The sequence below is a fragment of the Humulus lupulus genome, chromosome 2 (genome assembly GCF_963169125.1).
Source record: "Humulus lupulus chromosome 2, drHumLupu1.1, whole genome shotgun sequence".
Taxonomy (NCBI): domain Eukaryota; kingdom Viridiplantae; phylum Streptophyta; class Magnoliopsida; order Rosales; family Cannabaceae; genus Humulus; species Humulus lupulus.
This window is the reverse complement of record NC_084794.1, coordinates 255,302,107-255,323,566: the sequence shown is the minus strand read 5'-3', so window position 1 is coordinate 255,323,566 and position 21,460 is coordinate 255,302,107. Positions and strand designations below refer to the sequence as shown.

The following is a 21,460-nucleotide window of genomic DNA, read 5'->3' as shown; positions in this document are numbered from 1 at the left end:
TTATAAAAAAAATCTATACATAAACAAAACCTTTAAGTTATTAGAAAACAACAATTATAAAATATTAAGTTGAAAATACAATTTGTTTTGAAGTTACATTTAACAATTTTTTTTATGATTACTATAATTAAAAACAATAAAAACAAGTTTACCAGCTTTTTTTTTTGTCCCAACTAAAATTAAATACAACAAAAACAAGTCTACAAACAACATTATTTCTTTTTCTATAGTTTAGGATATTGCAAATTTAATTATCAAATTTAAAAACGAACTTAGAAAATAACTAGAAGCTCTTTACATGAGACAATAATGTATATAGTTAGTAAACTTATTTAGTCTAACATATGGTGTCCCCAAATCTTTGTTTAATCAATATATATATATATATTAATTTTGAAATTATTAATTCATCGGTATACTAGTCATACTTATCTTTTACTGTACATACATGCTTAAAATGTTTCAATTTCAAGAGAGAGTTAATGTTTTACTAAATATGTTGGGTTTTTAATAGAAGGCTTAATAATGCTTCAATTTTTATCTAATTATTTAAGGATATGATTTTACCAACACCAACTATTACACGTACGTTTTTTAATTGACTGTTGAAACAAAATATAATAAATACTAAGCAAAAGAAACCGTTTCAATACAATAATATATATGTACAATATAACAATGATGAGTCATGATAATTACCCTTCTAAATAATTAAACAAAAAAAAATATGTAACTGTAATATTTAATACTTACCATCTTTCATTTCTTCCTTCCAAACATGAAAAATTCTACCACTATAATTAAGTGTCAGTGGCTAACATCAAACGTACCCCAATTCTATAGTATTGCTTTGCTTCTAAACTCTTATCAAATATCAATGGCGAGTTTTAACAAGAATATGGAAGACCTTTCTCTTGATTCTAATCAAGACCACCTGGTATAATCTCTCTTTCTCTACTTTTTTATTTATTTATTTATTTATTTATTTCAGTTCTTTTAATTTTATAATAATTATGCTTACTTCAAAAGTTTTTATTATTCTCTAAATGTTGTGGATACAAATCTATTTTCTAATGGCAAATCAATGATATTCAACTAGTTCTTTATTGTGTGATGATTTTCTTCCCGAGATTTATTTTCTCTCATCATCTCATCTGTATGTTTCTTAATTATTTTTTATATTGTGTTTCTTCTAAAGAAACAATAAAGATCTCATATTGTATTAAATTTTAGTGTCTTTGAAATTCATCTATGAATTGTATTGTTTTAATAGTATTTTTAATTGTTGCGAGATCTCATTTTTTTCTTAAACTTAGTTCTCTTTTAAGTTCAACTATAGATATTATATTGTTTTAACTGTTTGTTATCGTCATCAAATCTTGTATTGTATTAAAGTTGACTCTTTTTTTAATCTATCTATAAATTTAATGGTTTCGGATTATTATTATTGCCGTCAATTCGTTTAGTGTATTAAAGTTAATTTTTTTTCAAATCTATCTATTAGATTATATTATTTTAGCGGTTTCTCATCACCTAACTATTATTTATTTTCGTTAGAGGCGGCACTTTAATATATTTGTTATATACACATTTTGCATATTTTTTTTACAAATATGGTAAAATATACAAATTTTCCAATTTTAATTCCAAAAAAAAGTGTAGGCAATGGGCCCCACCCACCCCTTTCCTACCATTGAAAATTATTAGTAAAATTATAGAGGGAGGAAAACAAGTCTAAACAAATGATTAGTTTTACGTTTGGTGTTTAAGAAAAATACGAAAATTTACAAGAGAAAAGTGGATAGAAAGTAAAATTTAGAGGTGTTTGGTAAGGAAGAAAAGATGTGAGAAAAAAAACAGAGAGAAAATTATAAGTGGGTCCCATAAAAAATTATCTCCCCCTAAAATGGAGATAAAAATTAATGTAAATTTTTTATAAAAAAGATAAAATAATAAAAATATATATATACAACTTTCTTTCCTTTCTTTTCCTTAACAATTTCTTTCCCTCCAACTTCTTTAATCTCTTGTAAAAAAAAATCTTCTCTACCAAAGACGTGTGATGAATGTTTTTCCCTTGTTCTAAACTCAAACTCAGGTATGAAAATTCATACCCATCTTCACCCCTTTTAAAAATAACAAACACAGCCTAATCCCTTCTTCATTCCACCTCTTCAATATTCATCTTACTTAGCACACTCAATATTCTCACTCTTTTCTTTCGTTTTTCCACTTGTGTTATCCCCATAAGCAGTCCAACTCCATACCAAACCACCATTGGTATAGATGGTGATACTTTGTAACCTAAAATATGACATGGGCCCAAAAAATACAATATTGGGCCTTATTTTATAATTTTGGTATTTTTCAAAACAACATCTAATATTTGATATTTTTAAAAGTGTTTATCAATTTCCGTATAGGTAATATGGTATGATACCATTAGCTAACCTAACATTATATTTGAATTTGTTTTGATTTATTAGAATTGAAAAACTAAACATGTTTGGATACACTAAATTATTAATTAATTGATGAGTTCGCATTATTTAGGTACGATAGGTTTTTTTTTTTTTTTTTGAGGAAAGATACTATAGGTTGTTAGTTAAAATAATAAGTAGTCTATTTTGACTATTTATATGCTCTTAGTTGTTAGTGAGTAAATGCCATATTTTGGTACTTTTTGGTGTTTGTTAGGGGATACTTAAAGCTAAAGAAATCATGTAACCTCTTAATATATATTAACAGCTAATATTTAGTTATTAATTATTCTGGAAACTCTATTTTTGTTAGATGATTAAAAAGTAGCATGCTTGCTTATTAGTGTAAGTAATTGGGCCAAACTATGAATTATGGATTGGGCCGTAGCCCTTGAATAATCAATTGGGCTAATCTAAGTAAAGCCCATTATTCACAAACAGACAAAACCTGATAGGAGCACGGACGGGATCTAGAATATCCCGCTCATCAATGCATGCATGTATTAATATATTTCTTAATTATTTTTTTAATGCTGAAAAAAATAATAAATAAAAAAAAAGAAGGGAGGCTTATGGAGCTGAAGTGATCGATATTATATAATTCTTTAATAATATTAGACAATATTGTCTGATTATTACATAGTTTTTTTAAGGGGAAAATTATTACACAGTTCTGTATTTGATTATTACATAATTTATCTTGAATTTCGAGAAATTACAAAATCTTGTAACTAAAAAACATGCATTTCCTTTTAAAAAAAAACATACATTTCATTTTAGATTTATTTATTGTTATATGTTTACTTTTTAGAAAAGCAATTTTTATTTTGATATTTATCTATTTTATTTGAAAATTATATATATTTTTATATTAAACTTAAGTAGCATGGAATTTAATATTAAATTAAAATGACTAAAAAACTAAAAATATATATATGGTGTATCAAACTAATTATACATATTTATTATTATTAAATAGTATTATGAAAGGGGAATTTTACCGGTAGAAAGAAGAAATATTTAGACCAATATGAAAATAAAAATTTGAGATTTAATTTTTTTTTCTTTTTCGGTGCGACCATTTCAAAGCGAGCTTCTCGCAAACCCCGAACCAATCTCTATTCTCCTGGAGAGAGAGAGAGAGAGATGAGTATGGCTATGGTAGATAACATTGTTGGTCTTCTTCTTCTCCTTATGCTGCTTCTGATCCTCATCTTGGTCTTCCTCATCACCTGTAAACCATGGCGTTTCTTCTTTTCTCGTTCTCGCACGGTAAAATAAATCGATAAATACAACCTTCTCCTGCTTTCTCTGTTTTTCCCAAATCCATTTCGGAGGTTTGCGTTTCCGATCCCGTTTCTGAATTCGCGGTTCTTGTTTCGTTCCGGGTGCAATGCGGATGTTTGGTTTCCGAGAAAGAGTGGCAAAATATACGATCGAGTTCGACCTTAATCTGATTGCTCTGTTTGCTTATTTATTTACAAAAATCGAATTATTTCTCTTCTTAGGGCTTCGTAGTTACCTGATGCATTGCAAGAGTCTTTCTTTTCCTCTGATTTTAGCTTGAAATGTGTGTGACGTGTATGGAGGAAGTAATTGGAGTGAGATCGTCGTACTGCTCCGAAGCAATTTGGGCTTGAAAACCAATTTAGCTTTTTTATTTGTTGGTCTGAATTCGAGGGTGTGATATTCTTTATTTTTGGAAAATTGGAGTAAAGCGTCGGAAGAAGTTATTTTTTTTGGCGAATTTAGCAGTTGGTCGATGTTATAATCCATTGATTTTGTTTGCATTGGTGTTAGATTAGGAACCGAATATGATCTTTGAAAAATAACTTGATAGAAAGCGATTACGAGTTATTACTGTTCCATTCATGTCACCACCTTGTTTCCATGGTGGAGCAGGGGAAGTCATTTTCTGCAATAATAGTTTATTTATTTATTTCATTCTTTAAAAGAGTGCTGTGAAAAAGATGGAAATCAAGGTTAGAATTATTTGAAAGTATTGGATTATTTCATGTATCATTCATTCTTCAAACTTCAACTTGTTTAGGCTGCAGAGCTTGAGAGGCCCCTTGTCTCAGATGTTGTGGATCAGACACCAAATCCAAGTACTGAATTTCCAAGAGATTATGACCTAGAGGGAGCATGTTACCAGAACGAAGGGCATTTCCGCTCTCCTCGAACACATGGACTTGTTCACAAGTCAAGGGTGGCCGCTACAGCTCCCAATTTGGTTCAAGGTATGAGAACTAGAAATAATTGTTATGCTTGTTTTATTTTGAACCCTTTTTTTATATGTCCCAAACTAATCTTTTGCTTGTCTCAGGTGATAGCTTGGCTGTAGATGTAATATCTGACTATTCAGAAGATGTTTTGATTGGTCAGACTCTTAAACGTCCAACTTTGAAACATCAGTCAGTGGCAGAAAAAAGCCCTGCTAAAGAGAATTTAGGGCACGAAGTTTGTCCAGAATATGTCTCAAAGGATGTCGTTGATCAAAGTAATTGTTTTCTCCTATCATTGCACTAGGCGGTTAATGTTCAAATCATTTTTAGGTGCTTGTGTGCCTGAAAATATGTAACATCTTTCTGTTTAAGGTGCAGTTAGCTGCCTTATCCTGGAGGCCATTTCTGGCCCTTCTCGTGGATTACGCTACTCTGTGCTTTCAACAAATTCCAAGAAGCTTCCTCTAACTCTCGGAAGGATTCCTCCAAGTGATGTTCTGATAAAGGATTCAGAGGTGTCAGGGAAGCATGCAATGATAAACTGGAATTTGAATGTAAGCATTTTAATGACTTTACTACTTGGACTTTCTTTTGTGTTGCATCCGCTATGGTGCAGTAATTATTTTGTACTTGAACCATTGGCTTCAGAATTCGAGATGGGAACTGAGGGACATGGGTAGTCTTAATGGAACAATTTTGAATTCGGAACCAATTAATCATCCTGATACTGGAAGTAGACACTGGGGTGAACCAGTTGTGATTGTAAGTGGAGACGTAATAACTCTTGGAACAGCTTCAAAAATATATGTAAGTCTATATATTCTGTGATTGCATTTAAAGAAAGAATTTATTTTACATACACTTGGTTGTTATCATAGCTTCTCTTCTTTTTCATAATATTTATGAATTCAGTTCAAAGTATCTTATAAAACAGTAGAATCTATAGAAAACACTGGATATATTGTCGGGTGTGGCTTATTGAGTACTACTATGATGTCCTTTTTTTTCCTTAGACAGTTGAACTGCAATTTCATAGGTACAGTTGATCTCATATTTGCAACTTATAACCAATTCTAAACGTCTACCTCAGGTTCATATTAAGTCACAGAGGGAATGTGAGATCCCCTTTGGAGTTGGTGTGGCAGCAGATCCCATGGCTTTGCGTCGTGGAGGAAGGAAGTTTCCTATGGAAGATGTATGCTTTTATCACTGGCCTCTTCCTGGGATTAATCAGGTTCTCAAATTTAGCGATCCTTTCTTTTCATTGTAAAGTTTGCATTTCTCCACAAGTTCTAATATTTGATAGAAGCTTAACTCTGCAGTTTGGACTTTTTGGTGTTTGCGATGGACATGGTGGAGCAGAGGCTGCCAAATTTGCTAGCAAGTCAGTTTTGTCTTCTTTTTATTTCCTTTGTGTTTTCCAAATTCTTTTATCTGGTAACCTGGTGGTGAAGTTATTATCGTAGTGAAAAGAAGGCTCATTGTTCAGATGGCACATATTTTTAGAAATGGAAAATGATGTCTTAGGATCAATGGTTAATGCATCATATATGATGATGTACAGAAGCTGCTTCTTCTTTCTCTGAGCTCTGGAATTTGTTCAAACTTTCTTTTAATATGCATCATTAAATAATATTTAGACTACTTAAAAAAATTCATTCCCCTATAACTAGTTATTTGCCTTATGCATGCGTGTTCCAATTCTTAGTGGCTATAGATGTTCCAGTTCTTAGTAACTATAGTGTGTGTTTTTTTATCCTGTACATATTTACAGCGTAGTGATATTTCTGTTCTGCAGAGTTCTGCCTGAGACCATTGCCACTATTTTGTCTGACACACAAAAAAGAGAGGAGGTTTTATCACTGTGTGATGCCTCAAATATTCTAAGAGATGCATTTTTTCAGACAGAAACATCCATGAATTACTACTATGAGGTTTTTCCTCCCTTGGTTTTTCTCTGTTCATCCTTTGTATGTATACGTTTTATTATTATTATTATTATTATTTGAAACTCTTGTTTTAGTGTGTACAAAATATATTTAAAAAGAAAGTCACTGCCCCTATAAATGTGCTCAGCAAGCAGGAAAATCAGAAAAAAAAAACATAAATATATATTATTACATATATGGTGTATTCATATATTCACTTGATATCTTTTTGATAATTTTGTGTAGTGATGAATGTTGATAATGCTATAGTTTGTGCTAATAAAACTAGTTTTACTCAGGGTTGTACTGCAACAGTGCTTCTGGTATGGACTGATGGTGCTGAAAATTTCTTTGCACAATGTGCAAATGTGGGGGACTCAGCATGTGTTATGAAGTACGTATCATGTTATTTTTGTCTTCCTTAAATAAATCTCTCTGTACAATTATTATTGTTTAATATTTATTAGATGTGGTCCTTAATAGATAGTTTTTCTTTCAAATGAATTATTTTACCAAATATAATTATAGAAGTACCTGCATTGTAATTTATACCAGCAGCACGATAATTTATACTGAATATGTTTAATTGTAGCAGTGCCAATGGGAAACCGATTAAGATGACGGAGGACCATAGAGTAGTTAGTCATACTGAAAGACTGAGAATGGAAGAAAGAGGAGAGCCACTGAGAGATGGGGAAACACGATTATGCGGTACTTAAACTTCATTTTTTTGTTTTTGGACTACCATAATCTTAAATAAAGAAGTAGTCACATTTTGCCTCTTCTTTAGGCTTGAATCTTGCTCGGATGCTTGGAGACAAGTTTCTTAAAGAGCAAGATGCTCGGTTTAGTTCGGAACCATTTATAAGTCAAGCTGTGCATATTGATCGAGCCAATGGGACATATGCGCTATTAGCAAGGTATTTGCTTTAGCTTAATGGTTTGGTTTTGTTTCTAATGCTAGTTGTATTCTCCAATGTTTTGTGATAATTTCATTTCAACACTCTTTTTCTTCCGCAGTGATGGCTTGTGGGATGTCATTAGCACCAAGAAGGCTTTTCAGCTGGTCCTTCAGGTACTCTCTCTCTCTCTATCCCCTTTTCAATGTAGTTTTCTTGGTTTTTCTCTACAATGAAAAGAAAAAGGCTAACCCTTTTGCTCTTTGATCTGAACAGTTTAGGGAGCGATGCAGTTCGGTTTTGGAGAGTTCGGCTGAGAAGGTTGCTAATTTTTTATTGAGTGAGGCAAGAACAATGCGAACAAAGGATAACACCTCTGTATTATTTTTAGATTTTGACAACTGGAGCAGGACCTCATGTAAAGATGAACCTTAATAATATGTGAAAGAAAGAGATAGAGTAATACATAGTGCGATATCTTCTTAAAAGATATTCTTTAGTTTATGAACCGTTGTTAAAATTTAGATTAGGTAGCCCTCTCTTGCTTGGAATTTGTTAGAGTTATGTGGCTTCCATTTCTGAGAATCAATTTCAATAATACCACCCACCCCTTCATTTTTGCCATCTTAAAGAAAAGCCTTGTCTATGAGGTTGAGACTTGAGATTCTTTTGGGTATATATCTGTATCTGAATGATAAGAAAATGTTGGGTTTGAGAGAGAAAAAAAAAGAGCCCCCTAAAGTTATTCAAGGATTTGATCCAAATATTTTATATTTATTTTTTAAAGTTCATGCTTGTCTTTCTCAATTCTCATCAAATCAAGGGATTTTTGCTTTTATTTTTTTGGTCACCAACGAGTTTGGAAATGACATGAATGGGGAATAAAAAATAGATACGGTGTCGTCCAGGAAATGAAAATACGACATCCAATTAGTGAATCCATAAAACCTTAATTGCACCAACTTGAAGACTAAAAACGACGTCCACTAAAAAACGACACTATTTGAAACGCATCATTGAAAGAAACGTGTTGTCTTTCAAACCTAACAGTTAGAAAACTTATAATAACAATTAGACTTATAGTTGCAGCAAAGCAACTCAAAAATTAGTTTGACTAGCTAAATGGGCTCCAATCTCCATTGTATTAAAAAAAAGAAAATTGTATGGCTTTTTTTTAGTAAAGTTTACAAAACTATGTCTTTTTTTTAAAAAAAAAAAATCGATGACATTTTTTAAAATTTTTTATTTTTATGGATTTAGTTTCTCATATTTTTGTATAAAAATTAGTGTATGAAATAGTTTTACTCTTAATCAAGTGTATGAAATAGTTTTACTCTTAATCAAGTTTTATTAATTTGGGAAGGTGTTTTTGTAATTTGATTATTATTTTTTTTATCCTAATTGATTTTTTATATTAATATTATATAACTATATTTTTTTTACTTTGGTTGTTTTGCATTTTTTTAATATGAATTGTGTTTATTATTACTTTTTTATTTATTATAAACATTCTTTTTTCATTTTTTTAAATTGTACGTTTTTTTTTCTAAGTTTGGGTAAGGTAACTAGTTATTTGATAGATATTTTTACGGTTATGTACAAAAATCATAAATCTAGGTTAAATAACATGTTATCAGGAGAGGTAACCAGTTACCCTGAAAGGAGTAACATTCTACCATAAGAGGGGTAACGGGTTACTTATATTATATATGAAAAGAAACATCAAATTTTAAGGAAAAAGAGGAAGAACACTTTATTAAAAAGGGAAGAAGAAGTAATTATAATTTTAGAAATATAGGTAACCGGTTAACAAGGGGGGAAAAGACATGATTTGTTCTTATTTAAGAAAAAGAAGAAGAACACTTTATTAAAAAAGGAAGAAGAAGTAACTATAATTTTAATAACATGGGTAACCATTCACCATAAAGAACCAAGAAATATACACACATATCAGAACATGAAGGTAATTGGTTATCATAAAGAACCTAAAAATATACACACATATCACAACATGAAGGTAACCAATTACCTATTGCAGACCTGAAAATAGAAAAAAAAAATAGATCCAAAGAAAAGAAACGAGTTTTGATTTGCAACTCGAGAAGAAGAGAGTATATTTGTAATAATATGAGCAATTATTTACCTTAACTTAATTTTTTTTACAATTTAGTTCCAAATCTAAAAAAAAAGGTTTAGACCTAGAAAAAAAATTCAGATTTGAAAAACAATTCGCCAACCTTGACTTCCGTTCCCCTTCGTTCTTCGAAATTACAGGCCTCCGCCACCGATTGTAGTCGTCGGCGCCAAAGTCTCCCAGATTCGCCGAAGTTGTTGACCAAGTTGAAGCTCTTCATCTTCATTAATGGTAGAAACAAACTCCCCAAAGTCAATGTCGTCTGAATCGCATATGAAGGTGGCAGAGCTCTCCGGACCATTGCTCGCCAAAGCTGGAAGGGATTTGCGCCGGAGATAGAAGGCGTTTGCATCGGAGGTGAATCTCCTTCATCGTGGGTTTGTGTGGTTGGGTTTTGAGAGAGAAGAGTGGAATGTTAATTACAATAGTATTCTTGTTTAGCTGATATGTTTTTGTTTTAAATTTAGCTTCCATATTTAGTTAATTAACAATTGTGTTTCTCATACTTTGTTTTTTTCTTTAACAAATTAGGAAAAGTATAATCCTTATATTTTTGCACAATAATAATATAAAATCCATATTTATGAAAAATCTCCTAAAAAAATATTAACCCATCCTAATTGTCATGCTCGCTCTTAATAATTCTCTCATTTAAAACATTTATTTTATGAATGAAATAATGTCATTTAAAAAATTGCATGTAAATAAAAATAAAAGTCATTTTACACCCAAATGAAAAACATTCAAAATTTCACTTTTGGAGAAGGAAAATTAACAAACATGATATTAGGGATGTGCAAAAGTTTTTGCAATCTGCCCAACTTAAATAAACTGTCCAAACTAAACCAAAAAAACTGACAAAATATACAACCCGAATAACCCAATAAAAATTCAAACCACTCAATTATTATATTGGGTGGTTTGCAAATTATATCAACCATCCAATATAACCCAAATAAACCGATTAAGAGTTTTTTTTTATTTATACATACATATATTACTTATATTATTACATATATTATATGTAATATTAAATATTATTTTAAATTTTTTAACTATGAATTTAGAATAATGTTTTAATGTTTCAATTTAGAATAATATATCTATATTTGGAATATGTGTACTATATTTTTAGTTGATTGAATCTAATTATTTAATTTAAAAATAAACAATAGGACTAAACTTTTTTTCTTCTTAAATAGATGGGTTAGAGTTGTATTTTTGCAACTAACTTTTAAATTAAAAGGGAAATTTCACAAATAATACTTAATAATGCCTAATATTACTAAAAAATCCTAACACTATTAACCTTTTTCAATTTGATGCTAAACATTCCTCTCATACCCAAAATACTCTTCTCATTATATCAAGAATCCTAAAACATTCTCTTCCTCTCTCTTCCCTCTCTCTCTTTCATTCTCACGAAATCATCCCTAAAACCTACAGATTTGTATGATTTTCTTGTCAAAATTGTTTAGCCATCTCCATTGTCTCTGTGAAGTCGTCAATATCAAAGGCAACATCTATTTTGAGGGTTTTTGGAGGAGAAAAACTATGGCTAATAAGATTGTACATTTTATGCGTTGGGTATTATTTGTTTACATTTTTTTGGCTATTTTGAATAGATCTGAGCCTATATTTGTGTGTTTTTTAGAGAGATTTCATGATTTGCGTTTTTCTGGGTTTTCTGCAACTTTTTTGCTCGATAGGAGCTCGATAACGGTTCGATATGAGCTCGATGGTATATAGAAGAAGGTCTTTTATGAGCTCGATGTGAGCTCGATTATAGCTCGATAGGTTTAGGTTTTGTTGCTCGATTGTGCTCGATGGCAACTCGATAAGGGTTCGATTGAACCCTAGAATATTTAGTGTAGTTGTTTTCTCGATATGTGCTCGATAGGGTTCGATGAAGGTTTTGGTTAGATTTTATACTCGGTTTATCAAATGGTAGCTTGATACTAACTCGATAAGAACTCGATTATGGGCTCGATGCTAACTCGATAAAGTTCGATGATAGCTCGATAATGTTCTTTTTTCATGAATTTCTGAAAAAATGACGGTTTTCTTGACAATTTCAATGTTTTTTTTCCAACACAGGTTCTATTGTCTACGTTTTTGTATCCTACAATGGTGTTTGGGAATTACAAGGGAATAAGTGGATTTTCAAGGACCCTCAATGCATGGTGATACCGATGGAGGATATTGTAACGTACTTGCAACTTCTTGACATATTGCACAAGGAACTTAAAGTTGATAAACAGATGTATGGGTTGAAATTGGAGGTTCCTTACACATGCGGCGACCAACCGCTTACACACGTTCATGTTGAAAGTGATCTTGGTGTCCGTGCATTCTTAGGAGTAACATCTAAAGCAAGGTTGGCCTTGTGTGTCACTCATGTTAAAAAGATTGTCATTGCAGACCCATATTCCACTCCCGGACCTGAGGGAGCAGCCAGTACTTTAGGATGTCCTATTGGTGACCTGAGGGACAACCAGTATGAGTACAGCCCCTATATGAATGACGATCCAGTAGCTGAACATAATGAGGACTTAGGATACAATTGAGTGAATGACGATCCAGTAGTTGAACATTTGCAAGTAGAACAAGCACAAGAACTACCAATACGTCATATTGCACGGGCGAACCCACCAAGTTAAGGACGTCGAACACCTAGCACCAGCTCTAGTCATCCTGGTGGAACAGAATATAACTATACAAGGAGCATTCCAATATGTTCAACAGAAGATCACAGAAAATGGAGTGCTTCCATGTTTACAAAAGAAGATATCATGGCTTCTAGTCGTTCTGAATCACCATCATCGGGTGTAGCGTTGGGGGAATTACATATTGGGAAGACTTTTGAGAACAAGATGGAATTGAAAACCAAAGCGAATCTCTTCGCAATGAAGAATAATTTTGAGTTTATGGTTAAGAAGTCTGATACTGATGTGTTGTATATCACCTGCAAGGATCCTGATTATGGTTGGAGAATAAGAGGGAAAAAAGTAGCGCGATCGAAGATGTTTAAGATCACTGTTTATAATAGTGTACATACTTGCTCACTAGAATTGCGACAAAAAGACCGTCGTCAAGTGTTTAACGCCCAAAACGTGTATCCACTAAGCGGTGGTTGTAGTATAGATCGGGCAGTCGATTCCACAAGAAGGCAAAGAAATAAAGTTAATAAATAAATAAAGCTTAGAGATAAATAATATGGGGAAAATAGAACAAGTGATATTTTTGTTGTTTTTTAGATTTAAAGATTAGAAATAAAGATAGATTAAAGAGTGATGTAACAATAAGTAACAAGTAAGAAGGATCAAGAGTCACCAATATGCATACTTATTTATTTGGATATTTAATTTACAAAAATTACACAAATGGATAATTCACATCCCAACTATTCATTTGGAAGATTTAACATTGATGCACAAATATATTTTACAAAAATGTATTCAAGTGATTATTATTCTTTACCATGGAAGGATGAGATAAATCTTATGACAAATCTAAAAATGACATTATACCATTTGAAATAATGAAAGATTGGATATAAAACCTAACACAAATATTACTTTTACTATTTATAAAATACATAGAAAGAGCATGACTAATTCTATATAAATTTTAGCAAAAGTACATATGTATGAGTGAGATGGAGAAAATGATAAAGATATTATCTATATTATTTTCACTAATTTGATAATACATAGAAAGTGCATGAAAAAATCCATATACTATTAGTAAACATAAATATAGATAATAAGATGAAGAAGTAGAGATGAAAGAAAATAAATCACTAAAATATATAAACTTTAAGCACATGGTGAATCAAAAATACCAAACAAAGTCATAGTGCATATATGATCATCCTAACCTTCCTAAGAAGGTTAGCCTATTATGCTAGACATCCTCATGAAATTCTAGAGAGAAAATATGAGAAATGAGACTAAAATTTGGTAGAGTTTTGCTACCTAAAAATTACATAGAAAATGTGAAGAAAGTGTCCCTATTTATAGATGGAGAAAATGACTAAAAAGAAATTAAACAACAATTTGGGGTTTACAAAATAAATCTGAAATATTAATAATAAAATATGATTTTGAAAAATCAAATCTTATTATAAATATTAACCTAGTTATTTTGGTGCATGGTCAAAATGCCATTTTTAAAAAACACCAAAAAAGATGAGCTTTAAGCTCAAAATGACAATTTTGCAAGGCCCAATACCCACAAAATATGGGTTGAAGGTGGCTGATGGTACAAGAGGGTTTTGACCCACTCCCAGCCAATGGAGAGGTGCCACGTGTCCCTGGCTGGCAGATGGGGAGCTGGGCTTACTAGGTGCCTTGGGAGAGCTGGCCGTGCATCTTTGCGTTGGGCCTATTTTCAGATGCTAAAGGAGTTTGAGGGAGGATTGCTTGCTGCGCTGGGCTTGGAGAGATGCCGAACCGGGTCACACGCGGGTCAAGGAAGGCTGGCACGTGGGTCACGGGTTGGGTCACCAGGTGGGGCGCGGGCTGCCTGGGACGCGTGGTGCGAGGGAGCGGCGACACCTGGTGCTGGGAGAGAGGGATGAGGAGGCTGGGCTTGAGCTTTTGGGCCGAATTCTTGGGCCTATTTTCTTCAAAAATGCCACAATTCCACTATATTTTCAGTTCTAATTCTTCTCTTCTTGCTTTCTTTTTTTCTTTGTTTCCAAGTGCCAAAATACACTTTATTTTCTACAAAATATAAATAAATTAAATTAAAATCAAATATTTCCAATGTAAGAATATATCACATTAATTTTATGAAAATATTGATTAAAACTTAATTTATTTGACTATTAGAATCAATAAATGTGTATTTTTTTTTGCACTAATCACAACCCCCAACTAGCTTATTGCTAGTCCCTAGCAATTCAAGCGGATAAAAATTATTACCAAGATGAATTAGTGAACCAAATTATGCAAAATCATTCAACAAAATGTTTAGTGAGAATTTAGAAAATGTTATTTAAAACTATCAAAGTTGTAATTCAAGAGCTTTGTGTGTACACCAAATCATATCGTTCTTTCCAAAATTTACAACACAAACAATATTGAAAAATCACCAAAAAATAAAGTCTCAACTCCAAATCCTCACAAGGATATTGAAAGTATTTATATGGAATATATTTGACACTCTTGGAGTTGGAAAATTATCGATTAAAGCTCAAAAATGGATGTTATCGTTTTAGGACAAACAATGTTAACGAATATTGATCAAAAGATAGGCTAATCAATTAATTGGAATCTAAATGACATAAGAACCTTCCGGATTTTACAAAATGATATTAAGAGCCAAAATAAAGAACAAAACAAAAAATAAAATACACAAACTTTTTTTTTCTTTTGTTTTTGTTTTTGATGACATAAATTGAAAACAAAACTACAAAAGATAAATGTGAAAAATGTTGTTCTTGTTCTTTTTTTTTTTTTTTTCATTCTTTTTTTTTTAATATAATTCTTGTTTTTCTTCTTTTTTTTTTCTAATTTTTTTTCTTTTTTTTATATATATATATATTTTTACAAGAGACAACATAAGAATAATAAAAAAAAATACAAGAAATTAAAAGGAAAATTAAAATACAACAAAGGCTCTTTAAAACAAAAATTATCCCTCTAGTAAATGGCATGTTTTAAATCCCAAAAATTAATTTTACCAACTCAAATGATCAATAGAAGTTTTCAAAGTTGTTTTCTCATTCTCACATCTCACAAAAATTAAAAGCTTTAAACTTTATGATTTTTCTCAATTGAATGTGTGATTTTTTTTCAATGTTCACTTGTGCATGAAATTACTCTGAAAAATTACTTCCCAATAGTAAAAATAGCAAAAACTATCTCACCAAGATTTTGTTATCATGAATTTTGCAAAAATTTAACTCAAAATTTCAAAATGGTAATGAAAATATATTCCAATGCATGAATATGCATACTACCCCCAACTTTAAATGAGACATTGCCCTCAATGTCTAACGTTAAGCTCATTGTGCGAGAAAAAGGGATGATAACCAACAACAAAACAACAAAATCCCAAAAAATAAAATTCGCAACATAAAATAAAGACACAAATTAAAATAAAACATACTAAAAAAAAAGATAAAACCTGATCAGTCTTTGGTAGACAAAAGCATCGCTCTCACGTAAGTCTACCAACTGCATATTTGCGTACTATTTTGTATCAAAAATGAATTTTCTTTTATCCTGCGTCTCAAAAATAGAAGCGTTAGTAACATTTTCAGGATAAAGAAAATGTTCGGGATCAAAATCGTGGAGGAAATTTGGTGAATGTTTCATGGCAAATATGTTGATGATTTCCTCAACGATTAAGTCTATCACACCAGTATGATAGCTTCCATTTTTCTTTGGAGTGGTTGGAAGAATTTCGGTACGGGAAAGAGTTTCACTCCAAATGGTAATAGCATCATCCTCATCGGGTTTAAAACTGAGAGTAGGGGATGGTGTTATGGCCTCAGGTTGGGACAGGAATTGACTGAAATTATGTGAAATGATAACGTTGGTCAATTCTGAAAGTTGAGTACTAGTTTCCCTAAAATCTTCCACAAATTTTCTATTGAATTCTCTTTACTCCTTTATAAATGTGTGTAAAGTGTCCTCTAAAGAAGTCGTATTAGTGCAGACATTATATGGAGGTTCATGTGGGAAGTTAGGAAAATTTTGCTCAAAATTCATGGGAGGTGGTGCATGGTAGTTGTACTCAGGCTTCCAACTAAAATCTACGGGGTTGGTCCAACTAGAATTATGATTCCTATGGTCGATTATTTCAAAGTCACAATAACGTTCATCATAATCTATCTCGGGAACCTCGTAACTTTCTCTTTCAAACTTAGTTTCTAAGACCTCAAGTTCGCGGTATTCTCTTACACTAAGTTTGCATGCCTCCTAAAACGGCTAGTACCATCAGTAGCACTAGAATTATGGTTGTTTCCGAATGAAGAATAATACATTGGAAAATACATCTCGAAACGTCTTTTCTTCTTCATTCATTTTTTTAAATTTTGTTTTTATGATTTTTTTTTAAATTTTTTTATTTTGTTTTTGTTTTACTTGTTTCCAGGTCGATTTGATGTTTTTATAACGGTCCCACTTAAGACCCACACTTTATCTAGAACTCCTCGAGGTTGCTAGATAATTGTGGAGGGGTCACAATTCATAAAAACGGTGCTCTTACAACCAACACTTACTAGAACTCCCGAAGGTTACTAAGTAAGCATGGAGGGAACTTTTACTCAAATTGGCCTTTAAGCAAAAATTGCTTATGTTGACAAAACAAGCTTTGTTTTTATTATTATTTTTAAATTTTTTTTTGTTTTTTAAGATTTAAAACCTAAAAATTAAAAAAAAAAACTAATAACAAAAAAAAATAAATAAATAAAATAAAACAAAATAAAGATACAAATCTAACAATAGAAAATAACACAAAAAAAAAATTAAACAAAAGAAATATTTTACCAACAAAACTAAACTAACCAAATATAAGCAACCAATAAACTAAGGAGCCAATAATTAAAATAAAAAAAGAAATAAATTAAAACTAAACTAACAAATAGTCAAGCAACCAATTTATATATATTTTTTTTTTTTCAAGTTTGTTTTTTTTTATTACAATAAAAAAAGAGAAAAATAGAATAAAATAAGATACCAAAAATAAATTAAAAAAAGAAACTCAATACACACAAGTTTTTTTTTTTTTTTTTAAATTCAACAATAATAAAAAAGTGAGAAAGAAAAAAAAGAAAAATAACAACAAAATAAGTTACAAGAAAAAAAAGCTAAATAAAATAAAATAAGCTACAAGAAAAATAAATAAATAAACACACAAAAGTTTTTTTTTTTTTTTTTTTACAACAATAATGAATAAAAAGAGAAAAAGAAAATCAACAAAATAAAAATAATAACAAAATAAACTAAGAATAAATCTAACAAATCCTAGAAAATAAATGATAGCAACTTTTTTTTTCTTTCTTTAGTACAACAAAAAAAATGACAAACTAACTAAAAATGAGCGATAAAAAAAATTATAGTGATTTTTTTTTTTACTTTTTTTTAGGGTAAATAAGATAAATCTAAAAAAAATCCTAGAGAAATATACAAAAAAAGAAAATGATAGAATTACTTACATCTTTTACAAAATTTATTGAAAAACTTTTTTTTTTTCACTATTACCTTCCCGACAACGGCACCAAAATTTGTTTAACGCCCAAACGTGACTTCCACTTAGCGGTAGTCATAGTATAGATGGGCGGTCGATTCCACAAGGAGGTAAAGAAACAAGTTAATCAATAAATAAATGTTAGAGATAAATAATGTGAGGAAAATAGAACAAGTGATATTTTTGTTGTTTTTTAAATTTAAAGATTAGAAATAAAGATAGATTAAAGAGTGATGTAACAATAGGTAACAAGTAAGAAGGATCAAGAGTCACCAATATGCATACTTATTTATTTGGATATTTGATTCACAAAAATTACACAAATGGATAATTCACATCCCAACTATTCATTTGGAAGATTTAACATTGATGCACAACTATATTTTACAAAAATGTATTCAAGTGATTATTATTCTTTACCATGGAAGGATGAGATAAATCTTATGAGAAATCTAAAAATGATATTATACCATTTGAAATAATGCAATAAAAGATTGGACATAAAACCTAACACAAATATTACTTTTACTATTTATAAAATACATAGAAAGAGCATGACTAATTCTATATAAATTTTAGCAAAAGTACATATGTATGAGTGAGATGGAGAAAATGATAAAGATATTATGTATATTATTTTCAATAATTTGATAATACATAGAAAGTGCATGACAAAATCCATATACTATTAGTAAACATAAATATAGATAATAAGATGAAGAAGTAGAGATGAAATAAAATAAATCACTAAAATATATAAACTTTAAGCACATGGTGAATCAAAAATACCAAACAAAGTCATAGTGCATATAGGATCATCCTAACCTTCCTAAGAAGGTTAGCCTATTATGCTAGACATTCTCATGAAATTCTAGAGAGAAAATATGAGAAATGAGACTAAAATTTGGTAGAGTTTTGCTACGTAAAAATTACATAGAAAATGTGAAGAAAGTGTCCCTATTTATAGATGGAGAAAAGGACTAAAAAGAAATTAAACAACAATTTGGGGTTTACAAAATAAATATGAAATATTAATAATAAAATATGATTTTGAAAAATCAAATCTTATTATAAATATTAACCTAGTTATTTTGGTGCATGGTCAAAATGCCCTTTTTCAAAACACCAAAAAAGATGAGCTTTAAAACTCAAAATGACGATTTTGCAAGGCCCAATACCCACAAAATATGGGTTGAAGGTGGCTGATGGTACAAAAGGGTTTTGACCCACTCCCAGCCAATGGAGAGGTGCCATGTGTCCCTGGCTGGTAGATGGGGAGCTGGGCTTGCTGGGTGCCTTGGGAGAGCTGGCCGTGCATCTTTGCGTTGGGCCTATTTTCAGATGTTGAAGGAGTTTGAGGGAGGATTGCTTGCTCCGTTGGGCTTGGAGAGATGTCGAACCGGGTCACACGCGGGTCAAGGGAGGCTGGCATGCGGGTCACGGGTTGGGTCACCAGGTGGGGCGCGGGCTGCCTGGGACGCGTGGTGCGAGGGAGCGACGACACCTGGTGCTGGGAGAAAGGGATGAGGAGGCTGGGCTTGAGCTTTTGGGCCGAATTCTTGGGCCTATTTTCTTCAAAAATGCCACAATTCCACTATATTTTCAGTTCTAATTCTTCTCTTCTTGCTTTCTTTTTTTCTTTGTTTCCAAGTGCCAAAATACACTTTATTTTCTACAAAATATAAATAAATTAAATTAAAATCAAATATTTTGTTGGACCCAAAATGGGTATGTTTTAATATTTAAACTCGCAAGTGCACGAATCATTTCAGAATATAATGTTCATGTAAGTACGAGGTCGAACCCATGGGAGTTGACTAACATCAAAAGAAATTATTTCAAACAAAGCAAGAATATTCTAACCTAGTTCCAAATATTTGATGAGATTTTGTTTTAGAAAAATAAAAGACAAGTAATAAAAAGATTTAAGATTAAATAGAAAAATAGTTTTCAAATGAGATAAGTAAAATAAGATTATTAAGATATTAGAATCCACAAAATGGAAGTTCAATAGTATTTATAAGTATATTGATTCCCAAGTTTAGATATAGTTGAAATAAATCACACTATATTTTTTTCAAAATACATTTTCTATTTAAGCACAAGTTACTTTAAAAAAATATAATTTCTAAGCATTAGTTGTGTTACAACCTAATGAAACCACAAAAAATCAAAGAGATTATGTTTAGGCAAAATATGGTACTTATGCTCTAAGAATTAGATGTGAACATGTTATACCCAGATTTCGAGCCATAGCAAATATGACCTCGAAAGCTGAGTTCGCATTAAATGGTCTCGTGAGGGTTAGGGTATGCTCTACGATTGTAAATCGGAGCCTGCAAAGTATGATACAGACCTCGAATATGGTGACCTCGAAATGATCTCGATCTCGAAGGATAGCTCTGTGAGCCCCTCATCTTCAGGAACGACTTCGGAGCAGGGATCTCGAGCTCGATATGCTATCTCGAAAGCAATGTCAGCTCGGGAAATGTCAGTGGCTCGCACAATGACGTGAAACCTTAGATGCTGAAGCCTTGGAGATACGCTATGATTACCTTGAATATCTACAAGTATTGTAGATATGGGATATAATCCTCATTTATTGATGTAAATCCCCAAAAATCGTGGGATATTATTTAGTCAGTTATGCGTTTCCTGATCTTTGGGGAACGTTTCCTTTTATATCTGATTGTTGGCATTTAAAGCCATTTATTTTTATTCACAAAAGAGTAACTACCCAAAATATGTGGGATAGTATTCTGCATCCTTCTCTATAAATAGAGAAGTCATGCACCATTGTAAAGGGGGGAAATTCTGATCCTGGAGAGAAAACTCTGGAGAATTCATGCTAAAGAATTGTTCAGAGATAATCTTGAGATTAATAACAGAGACTCGTGGACTAGGCAGATTTAACTGCTGAACCACGTAAAAACCGTGTGTCTGATTCGTTTGTTTGTTTTAGCGATTGTCTTTAATTGTTTACGTGCTCTCTTCTTTTATCTGTTGACGAAAAACGGCGTCAACAGTTTGGTGCTTTCGTTGAGAGCCTCAAGCATCCATCCCAGAGAGATTCATGGCTGCAAACAATCAGAACACTCCTGAAGAAAATTACCCAAGGCGTCCTGGAAAACAACCGATGGAGAACCCGGACGCTGAAGAAAGGAGTGGGTCCTCCGATTCCCGGGGACCACCTCCACAACCAAGGGATGAGGACATGTATTATAACCCTGAGCGTTATGTCCCTATTGTAGAATTGGAGAATCGGCAGCTAAAACAACTGCTGGCAGATGCCAACAAACGTAACGAGGAGTTGACTAGGATAGCCGCGGAGGCGCAGGTGGCTCAGCCCCCGCTTCCGCGCGAAGACCAAGTCCCTCCTCCAAGGGACGTGCACGTTCCTCCCCGGAGGCCCCGTGGGCGTCCACGAAAAAATGCTACCACAAGGAGGCCAGCGCAACCTCCAGCACCAACAGAGCCATCTGCTCCTTCTAGGCCTCAGAGGAGTACCCGAGCTCGGGTCCCGCCTAATCCACCTGTGGAAGTGCCTGCAGGAACTGAGAACAACCGGGCTCCTGCCGAGGCTCGGACTCAG

At 32.0% G+C, this 21,460-nt stretch overlaps 1 protein-coding gene across 4 annotated transcripts; it reads left to right on the top strand.

The window, feature by feature from the left end:
• Positions 1-3,526: 3,526 nt before the first annotated feature.
• LOC133819231 (protein phosphatase 2C 70) lies at positions 3,527-8,168 on the top strand. Of its 4 annotated transcripts, none has more exons than XM_062252425.1 (13): positions 3,527-3,752; positions 4,531-4,720; positions 4,807-4,980; positions 5,078-5,259; positions 5,354-5,512; positions 5,796-5,939; positions 6,028-6,089; positions 6,504-6,639; positions 6,933-7,027; positions 7,229-7,344; positions 7,424-7,553; positions 7,654-7,708; positions 7,809-8,168. In XM_062252425.1, exons 1-13 carry the CDS (start codon positions 3,627-3,629, stop codon positions 7,965-7,967), a joined length of 1,728 nt encoding a protein of 575 aa, XP_062108409.1. In that variant the 5' UTR covers positions 3,527-3,626; the 3' UTR covers positions 7,968-8,168. The 4 variants fall into 4 exon arrangements, with proteins under 4 accessions (XP_062108409.1, XP_062108408.1, XP_062108411.1 ...); XM_062252424.1 differs by having other exon boundaries at positions 7,226-7,344; XM_062252427.1 differs by having other exon boundaries at positions 3,528-3,752; positions 5,084-5,259.
• Positions 8,169-21,460: the final 13,292 nt, after the last annotated feature.

Excerpts from the sequence above, each read along its gene's own strand:
- LOC133819231 (XM_062252424.1), top strand. The coding sequence starts at position 3,627 with ATGAGTATGGCTATGGTAGATAACATTGTTGGTCTTCTTCTTCTCCTT. Across the intron at positions 6,640-6,932 it reads CCATGAATTACTACTATGAG|GGTTGTACTGCAACAGTGCT; the intron begins GTTTTTCCTCCC and ends AGTTTTACTCAG. Across the intron at positions 7,028-7,225 it reads GACTCAGCATGTGTTATGAA|CAGTGCCAATGGGAAACCGA; the intron begins GTACGTATCATG and ends GTTTAATTGTAG.